We start from the raw sequence: 10,640 nt of genomic DNA on the forward strand, positions 1-10,640 counted from the left end.
TACTAGCCAATGGCGATTCAATTGCCAAGGTGTCCGTAGAGGGTTGTGAATGTTTTTAATGAATGGATTTTATAATACAAATAGCAATGTGTAACATTTTACCATATTTAGCGCAACACTTTTATTTGTTCCCCACAAAATATTCTTTTTTCACTAAAAGTTTGGATTTCTAAAATTATTATATTTAACTTTTGCTGCCGAATTATCCACTAACCTAGTTTATGATAAATTTGTCATAGATTATAAATATACATAGGCCTATATTTTTTCATATTTATTGTTTATTTTATTTTTCTTTATAATGAAGTAGTCTGTATCTAGTAGATTGTGAAAGAATGATTATCAGTTCCACACAAAGAGATATATAAATTCTACATTTATTTAAATGAGGGAAAAAACTTCACTGGTATCGGATCGGTATCGGCCAGTACCGAACCCTAGGTATCGGAATCGGTATCGGAGGCGAAAAAGGTGGATCGGAGCATCCCTAGTATCCACGGTATAGCAAAATCCATATCATGGAACAACATAATACCGGTAGTCACTTTCATACCGGTATAGTGCCCACCCCTATGCTGAGCAAGACGAGTCTTCATGTTTCAGCTGTAATCACCAGCCTAATCTTATTTTTGAAGTCATGTATTTTGCTTTAGAAGCTCTGACTAGAGATTGTGTCAGTCCTCTGAGTTCACTGATACTGTCTGTTTATACATTTTCCTCATTGAGCAACAGTGTCACTAGAGGAGGTGATGTTTTACTGTTTGTATTCAGTAGCGGCAGTTCCCTGCTGCTGAATCTACAACCCTGCGGCAAAATTGTTTATTATTATTATTATTATTTATTTATTTTTTTTAGCTGAGTTGTGAGCTTGCAGTCTGAATCAAACATGCTGAGAACCACAGGACATGGTAAAATATAGGACAGTAAACAGACAACACAACTTTCTATTATGTTGTTCTCATTGGTTGCATGCACAAACAAATAAACAGCACAATCAGTGATGTCTGATTCATGAACAAATTGCTGGTTATTTTTTTTTAATACTTTTTAAATAACTCATTTATATGATTAATCACTCTGAGTTGAATTTGCTAATTATTGGCATAGAAATGGAACAAGTCAGAGAATCATTCGGAGTGATTACTGGGTCAACTGACTCATTAAACTGCCTTTTTTTTTTTTTTTTTTCTCGAAATGAGCCAAGAATCATAACTGTTAAATGTGCTAATGGTTCGTGGGACTGTTAAATAATTGCTTTCAATTTGTATGACAGTGTGCAGTAGGGTTTTCCTGATACCAATATTAATGTGATGTTTCCCAATGCTAGTTTTCTTACGTTTTTAACATATTCCTTTACTTAAAAGGTTATGAATTAAGTTATTTATCAATTATTAAATTGTATATAATTAATACAGTGGTATGCAACCTTCAGATATATTATCTCAAGTAAACACTTTGTCATCATTTAAGTAATTTATTGATCAACAGTGATCAATAATAAATGATTTCATTTAATTTTTGAAGAGTGTAGAGGTCCAAAAAAGACCCCTTTGAATTTTATTATACTGTGTGTATATATACAATTCAAATATACATTTTTCAAAATGCCTTTTGTTTCACAGATAATAAAGGAAGTCATATAGAAGAATTGTCAATTTTGTGTGGACTATCCCTTTAAGTATTCAAGTAAGCATTCAGAAAAAAAAAATCAAATGTAATTTGAAACTGCTTAAATGATCAGTATTGGCTTGACTGCATGATTATTAGATATATTTAAATACTAATTGCAGTTTGACTGAGAAGTAGGTGTGTTATTAAATTAGGCCTAGTTTTAGACTTTCGGTAGACTTTACTTTGTGTCCCATGTTTGATTATTTGTAGACATGCACCATGGGGGCAAAAGGTAATTTCTTTAAAAACAAATGTCCTGCCAGATAATGTTTTTTGAGTTACTGTCCAGTATCTGTCAGCCCAGAATAAACATGCAGGAATGTACCACCTTGCAGATGCTGCCAATGTCAGTTCCCTGCCAAATAGCTCTGGAGGTCAACCTTCATTTCGATAATACCTCTTCCAGGAGGTTCACTTCTTTCAGATCCCAAATGAGCAGCCATCTGTTATACAGGCCTTGCTGAGATGAGTTCCAGCACGAGATGTTACCGTCAAACATTAGTGCTCGTTTCTGTTTTGTTTTGCCCCTGCTTAAGAATAACCAGTTCATTGATTAATCCATAACATGCACTGGGATGGAAGATGGTTCAATAGTTAATTGTACTTTGGATGTCGGATTGTTATCGTCTTCGACCCACAACCTTCTCAAGGGGTACAACGGTGATAAGATCGAGTCTTTGTATTAAAAGACAAGCAGGCTGGTGTCCCATCACCTCTAACCTGAGGTCACTACATGCTCTCATCAGATTCAGCAGGTGTTCATGTCTGTGAATAGCTTTATCAGGTCATTAAGTGCTGGTTTGTAATTTACCAATGTAATTGGAATTGATAAGATCTGTTTATAGTGTCTGAGAGCCTCTTAAACCTGTGCAGTGGACATTATCCCTGTGGATAAGATAGTATAGGCCTGATTTGGGTCGGCATTCAGAGGGTAAAAGCAGTCATGTAGGGGGAATGCTTTTGGGATGTGAATGTCTAACCCAGGGCTGTGTCAGAAAACTTTGTAGTGAAATGATTTATGACCTCCTCACAATTCCTCACTGGGGTTTGAGTTCTCAGGGGCCTGTGAAAAGACACAACAATGCACAAATATGCTGTCCTTTCACCTACAGTGCAGTTTCTGCCGTAAAGGAGATTTTTGATTTGCATCGTCTCTGCATAGAACACCTGTATTTGCGTACTGTTTGCATCTGCTTTCTGTATATTGGGTATTGTGTTTAAAGTATATGAATTTTTTTGGCTTCAGCGGAATGTGAGCAGTTTGTTTATACACAAGTAAATAAAATATATATAAACAAAAAATGGTAACACTTTATTTTAAAGGGGTCCTATTATGCTCTTTTACAAAGTCTTGATTTTGTTTTGGGGGTGTACTAGAACATGCTCTCATGCTTGGTGGTTCGAAAAACGCATTATTTTTCACATAATTTACTTTATTAAAATACCTTTCTCCCCAGCCTGGCACAAACGTCTCGATTAGTTCCGGCTTTGATGAACTTCTTCATCGTCTCGTCTGATGCACTCAACCAAGCGTTCTAACCACAACCTCGCCCCTCCCCACCCCCCAACCATTCGAATTTCTGTAGGCGGGAATTATTTGTAAAGATATATTCCAATGAGCTGCTTTGTGATATCACAAAGCCCGGAAAACAAACACTGTAGTCCAAACGAGCCGTTCGTTGTAGTTCTTGAAAAGGGATTTAAAAAAAACGAAATATCTCCCTTTGGAGTGGACTTTGAGATTTGTAACTTTCTAGATCTTTTTTATGCTCAAACATACACACTACACACTGACTAAAATTAAAAAAGTGAAAAAGCATAATAGGACCCCTTTAAGGTGTCCGTGTTACACATGTTACATGTACTTACTATTATAATAACAATTAATTATGCATAATTACATGCAAGTAACCCTAAGCCAAACCCAAATCCTAACCCTAACTATATAATAAGTACATGTAGTTAATTAATATTACTCAGTACTTATGAATAATTACACTGTAACAAGGACACCTTAAAATAAAGTGTAACCCAAAAAATCTGTGAATCAGTAAAATACACAAAATTTTAAAAAGTAATGTCCTGCTTTGTATTAGGTGTCTTTAAATACTACTTAATAATAATATAATAAATTATTAGGTCAAATTTACCTACTGTGTTCATGTTGAATTGCAAATCACTTGCTGCTATTGAGAGGGGATACGGGTAAGGTTAGAGGCAGGTTTGGTGGTATGGTTAGGTTTTAGAGGTAGAGGTAAGGTCAACAGTGTAATTATAGATGTAAATAAAGAAATTAATTACAGGATTTAATTTTCAAGTATAAGTACAATGTAAAAATGTGTATGTACACAATAAGTGCATTGTATGAAATGATACATTTTAATGTAACTATTATGTAGTTAAGGACATTTAATATAAAGTGAGTCCAAAAGTAGAATATAAAAAAATAATTATAAATAAAAAATGTATAGTAAAATTATGTAATTTGTTTTCTTGATTTTTCCTTTTTTTTTTTTATTTACCTGTGCATTTATATAAACAAACATGCTTATGCATGCATATATAGTGTGTACAGTTGTGCTCATAAGTTTACATACCCCTTGCAGAATATGCAGAATGGTAAAGATGTTCAGAAAATGTGCAAGGAGCTGGAAGATTTTTCTGAAGAACCACAGGCAGTTGAACTGTTCAGGACCAACAAGGGACTCATGAACAACTATCACAAAACATAAAAACAGTCGTGGATCATCCAGGAAATTACACACGGTATTAATATTTAAGGGTATGTAAACTTTTGAACGGGGTCATTTTTACAAATTCAGTTATTATTTTGTCTTGTGGAGTATACAGTACTAAATAAAAAAAAAATAAGATGCAATTTTCATGATCCCTCTTATTTTGTTCAAATTATGAACATTTTGCATATTCTGCAAGGGGTATGTAAACTTATGTACAGCATGTGGAATTTTTTATTTACCTATGTATTATTATATAAAATAATACATGTATTATTGTATTATATAATGTGATACATATTATTTTTTATAGATTTATTTCTATATTTATGTTTTTTTATATTTATTACATTTGTTTGTTTATATAAATACACAAAAAATACAATGAATTGATATGCTATTAATTTAAATTATTACCCCATGAAACTTGATTTATTTCACTCATGGCATTTACAAAAGCCAGACCGCTAGGATCTGATGAAACCTGCATGTTGACCATATTAATACGCACATACCGTCATTCTCTGCCTTCAGACTGTTTACCTTTGCTACATGAATTTCCAAAGCTCATGTCCTTGTACCCCAGTATTGTAGTTTAGCATGACACGCTCTCGTCTTTGTCTGTTTTGTCTGTTTCCCTGGCTTTTACAAAGTGAAGCCTACAGTAACCTGTGATTTTGGTTTAGGGAGCAGGGTTATAAGGTAGAATAATGACTTTAGACCAAAGCAGTCTTGAAAAAGCCACATCAGATCATAAAACTCGAACTTTTATGACGGGGCGATTTAACAGCATGGGGACTGTTCTGCCTAAAGAACAGTGTGGCTGTAGGAAGCAGGAGGGAGGGCACTTTGCTCATTTTTATGGTGTTTTGCTTGATTAGCACATCCTGTTTCCTTTTCCTGTTTCTCTTGACACGTCGTCGTGGTCCTCTTCTAATTGTGGAAATGTAGGGGGCATGGCATGCTTGCACCTCCCAGATGTTTTAAACCCAACCGGGAGTCATATCTCGTATTTTTTCCCCAACAGATTCTTGGAAGTGAGATCAACATTTTTTTTTAAAGCCAGAATTGCGAAAGTGTTCATGTTTTTCCTGTTCCAAAGCTTCTGGCCATCTAACTCTCGCAGTAACTTTCTTCATGTCGTACTCTCTTGGGGATTTTCCATCATTTCTTTGGCCTTCGCAAAGCCAAAGGCATGCGAATGCTCTGCAGGAGGTGTTTGAGATGTTGCGTACAAATATTGCACACAATAATTCTGTCATGTTGTGTCTTCAACATCACTAAACAAAGTCAGGACTGTTAAATGAGGAACACAGCTGGTTGGCAGCTTTGCATTTCTTGAAGAGGGTTGCATGCAGTGCCAGACTTTAATTATTAAAGTACAAAAAGCAGTGTCGCCCAACCTGCTGCGTTCATGATCAGTACAAATGCAAAAACTGCTAGTGAACGTCTTTTGTGTTGTTGAGGGGTTGTTCCATGCTTCCATACGCTATTTTTTTCCTTCCCAAATTTGTGTTTCACAACATCAGCACCTTAATTGGCTGCATTAATTTTTCTTTTTATCATGTTGTTGGAGAATCTTGCTGGGTAATGATGCCTAAAATGGTTGTGTGAATTGACCTGAAATAAGACTTTAAAGGGGTCATATGATGCTGCTAAAAAGAACATTATTTGGTGTATTTGGTGTAATGAAATGTGTTTATGCGGTTTAAAGTTAAAAAAACACATTATTTTCCACATACTGTACATTATTGTTTCTCCTCTATGCCCCGCCTTTTTGAAACGCGTCGATTTTTACAAAACTAATCGGTCTGAAAAGCGAGGTGTGCTCTGATTGGCCAGCTATCCAATGCGTTGTGATTGGCCGAATACCTCAAGCATGAGACGGAAATGTTACGCCCCTCACAATATTGCTAATAATAATAATAATAATAATAATAATTATTATTATTATTATTATTATTATAACATCGATAGTATTGTAATTTAATAATAATAACAAGTATTATAAAATTGCATTGTTTTATTATACAGAATATTATTATTATTATTATAACAATTGTATTATTTTTATTATACAAATAATGATGATGATAATAATAATAATAATAATAATAATATAAATTATTATTATTCTTATTATTATTATAACATTATTATTATAACAATTACATGGTTTGTTTTTATTATAAATGGCTACATTTTATTGCGCAAACATGTTGCAGGTATTTGAGTTTTCAGTGTCCCAGTGTTTAGTGGATCTGAATTTGTGTTCACGATAAACTAATTCACATCATATGGAACTAAGGAGCCCAAATCTGAGTCAATGTATAATCTTCACTGTCTATGACAACACCAGAGAGTTATTGAGCATCTGCCTTTCTTTTATCCACTTTGTTGTGTTCATGTTATCTACTAAAATACTGAAGTAATCTGACTTAGCCTGTGTAAGATCTGTTCGTCTTCCCTTTGAGGGTGTTAACTCTCAAGGTTTTCATTTGTTGTAGCCGTGGTTTGTTTGCTCTCTACACAGGATTTTCCCTTAGGCAGGGCATTAGTGACCATATCTCAAAGGCTCTGAGGTCTTTATCATAAAGCTATTGGTTTATTTCAGCTCTGATCCTAGAGGTATCCCCACAGGAAGTTTTCTCAAATGGTTTGTTGTCATATTTATCCACAGGTAGTCTCAAAGGAGCCACCATTGTGGATGCACTGGACACGCTCTACATTATGGAGATGTATGACGAATTCGAGGCTGCTACCGAGTGGGTGGACAGGAACCTAGACTTTAACATGGTAAGCCTTTTATTTATTATTAATTTTTGTTTTTATCCTTACAAATACTTCTTTGCTATAAATGTGACCCTGAATGATGCAACAGAACCAGAATAATGACTTTTTGATGAAGCTTTGAGAACTCGTCTATGTCGTCTCCAGTGTTGAAGGAATAAGTCGACCTTCACTCTTTTGGGGAGATTTTAGCATCACTGCTTGTTAACCAGCCAATAATACTCTGATTCACGAGTCTGGTGTTAATGTTTAAGGAGACTTTCCACATCTGAGCCAACAAAAAACATCTCAAGGCTTCATAAACTATCTCGTCTCATGCTTTCTGCCATTTTTCAGCACTAAATTTTAATTCCAGACTCCAAGTCCCTGAAATTTGTTTGTTAACTCCATGAATTACAGTTCAGTCCAGATGTTTTTTTTTTCAGTAATAATCATGTTAACATGACTTAAATGAGTGACATTATGAGGAATCATAGCTTTTAGAAGAAATGCAGTGTTTTCAAGTCTCTGCCTGTTTTAGAGGCTTGTTCCAGTGCTGATTGTTTTGTGTTCCTGTTACAATGTAATGCAAAAAGTGTCTGTTATTGATGGATGAGGCAGTTAAAAACAATGTAGACCCGATAACAAACCGTAGCTAATGTGTGAGCAGACTTACAGAAAGCAGAATTGTTGTACATTTCACATGCAAAATAATAAGTAGAAAGAATAGGAGGACACAAAAAGGCAGTCAGGATATTTATAGTGTAACAAAATATTTATTTCAAATTAGGGCTCTCGAAAAAAAATCTCGATTTTTTCAGAACATTTGACCGATTCTCGATTTTTTTACGATTTTTAACTAGTCAACTGGAAAATGTAACTACAACATGATTCAAGTAACTTTTTCTTTATTAACCCTCTAGTTAAAGAAAATCATATTCCAAGTGCACCACACATGAAGTTGTCAACATGATAAATGTTTAACTAATCACTTGTTAAATATCTTTGCAGAAAAGATGCAGGAAATTCAACTACATCTTGAACAAACTTGTCTTATGCATATTATATGTTGAGAAATAATACGAGGAAAGTGCTTTAAAAAAATCTCAAAAGTCAAGGTAATTCAAATTCAAAATGACTGAAGGTATAACACCAGTAGACTATTATTAACTATATGTTCAATAAAAACAACAGCCTGTCACCATGATGCAAACATGAAACATCAGACATACAGTAACGTTAGTATTTACAGGTGTTTTTTTTTTTATTAGCTTGCGCTGCTTTTCCATTGTTTTTTTCTATGTAAACATGGATGTGTTTGACTGTTGCGCTCGTGTCTCTTGCAGTGTCTCATGCATGAAACGACATTCTAAAAAAACTGCGCTCAAGTTAAAAGAAGTTCACTCTCATCTTCTTGCATGTTTTTCCTATTCCACTCTTTGTCAACACAAAACCGCATTCTGTGTGAATGGCACCTAGCGATATAAGAGTTCTTTTCTCTTTACTGTTATCATTGGCATATTGTCAAAGTGTCTAATTCTGATGCTGGGTAATATTTCTATTCAAAAATTTTTAAAGGATCTTGTGCATAAATTACATTTTAAAATATATTAAAAAAGGAAAACTTATTTTAATTTGTAATATTTCACAATATTGCGGTTTATGTATTTTTGATTAAAAAAATGCAGCCTTAGTGAGCAGAGAGACTTACAAAAACATTAAAACATTCTCAACAGTTTTTATATTATTTATTATATAATTTATAAGGAGAATTTGCATATAATTCTAATGGGAAAAAAGTATTGACAGCTATTTTCTACTTTGTATGTGACTCATCCAACTAGATTTTAGAGGTGGAATTATCTGGCTTTTATAATCGTCAATACCTCTTCAGTAATATGAGAAGTGCTGAACTGTTTCATCTTCAGAACTGCACCCAGTAGGGAAACAGAAGGACTGAGAGCAGCATCTGATTAATCATGAAAAAAGGGAATCGATACTGCATGCAGATCAGTCCAGAAATGACTAAACAAAGTTGGTGAACGAATTAAGACAAAAATAACGCTTTGTTTGATGTTCGATTGGTTCTCTGCCTCTGTATCGTGAGGTAATTTCATTAGACATTCTGCAGGGCTTTACCACTAGTTAAGCATCGGAAGTCCTTCAGTACATCCTGCACCTCAATTTAAGGCAAGAGAGAAGACTGTATCTGGGTCCAATCCTTTAATGAAGAATGTTAAACAACTTTTAATTGAAAGGCTTTTCTTTCTACCCTCAAGCAATTCCAACAATGAAAGAGTCCACAAAAATCCCCTGTGAAGCAGTTATTAATATTCAGCTTGTCTCTTGAATACTAAGCAACCCATTTCTGATGCACGGAAGCCTCTTGTTTTAGCAGAATAATTGTAGGCATTGGAAGTTTATTAATGCGGCTTCATTTGACCTCCGCTATCATCCGGTTGTCTTTGAGAAGCTAAAAGTTGTTTTGCTGTGTAAGTAAAGGTTATCTGTGAATCACACTTGTATTATCATCTAGAACACCTAGAGTTTCAAAGCAGTTTGAAGGTTTTCCCAAATCTCTTTGGCAACTCATTGATCATTTTGGGAGATATGATTAATCTTTGTTTATCCTCGGTATTTTAGTTGTCCAGCGTTTTAGGTCTGTCGGGTCATTCCTGAATCCTCATTAGCACATTCCCTTGTTTTATAAGTTCTGATCAGATTGCTTTACAGAGAAATCCGACCCTGGAGCAGAACGGAGGAGGAGAAGTCACTTCACTGTATCAACAGTCTTGATCTCTCATCTTTTATGCTGTGGGATTCTTTTATTCCTGTAAAAGCCAGCATCATCGATGGTCAGATTCAGCCACTGCTGTAAAATACCCGCTATGTTGCAGTGACCACAAATCCCACCTGAACTCGAACCCGAGTGAGATAACCTTTCAGACAGAGACACTATACCGCTGGTGGATCGAAAAACCTCATAAAAAGCATAAAAATAGAAATCCCTTCCCTTTTTATAAGTCGTAACAATCAGAGACACGCCATTAGATACAGAACCCAAGCACAGTGTGGTTCATTGTGTCCATCTGTTTCCATTCTCTCATTTGAAGTTTGCATTAGAGAGGGACTGATAATTGAAGAAGTTACTTATGACTTGCATTTTAAGTTTATTAGCTTATTTTTATTATCAATAATTTTTTTTTATTTAATCGGTATATGTAACCTAAAAAAGTTTTTGGGATCAGTGATCCAATGCGGTGGTGTTTAATGAGGAGGCATTTATATACATACATACATACATACATACATACACACATATATATACATATATATACATATATATATATGCTGTATCGATTTTTTCCCCCCACTCCTAATAAACACAGATGCTAAATGCTGCTGCTAATATGCTTAATATTTCGCAGCTGCATACCATATGTATATATGTATATGTATGTATAT

The 10,640-nt window shown here is 34.6% G+C and overlaps 1 protein-coding gene across 1 annotated transcript in view; it reads left to right on the top strand.

Moving 5' to 3' along the window:
- LOC107717034 (mannosyl-oligosaccharide 1,2-alpha-mannosidase IA-like) overlaps positions 1-7,202 on the top strand; it is a gene marked incomplete at its 3' end in the record, with an annotated part of 55,454 nt that extends 48,252 nt beyond the window's left edge. The window contains exon 3 of the mRNA XM_016523680.1: positions 7,087-7,202. Within this exon, the coding sequence (XP_016379166.1) occupies positions 7,087-7,202 (116 nt within the window). The remainder of the gene's footprint in view (positions 1-7,086) is intronic.
- Positions 7,203-10,640: the final 3,438 nt, after the last annotated feature.

Source organism: Sinocyclocheilus rhinocerous, unplaced genomic scaffold (genome assembly GCF_001515625.1).
Source record: "Sinocyclocheilus rhinocerous isolate Xijiao unplaced genomic scaffold, SAMN03320098_v1.1 scaffold1874, whole genome shotgun sequence".
NCBI lineage: Eukaryota > Metazoa > Chordata > Actinopteri > Cypriniformes > Cyprinidae > Sinocyclocheilus > Sinocyclocheilus rhinocerous.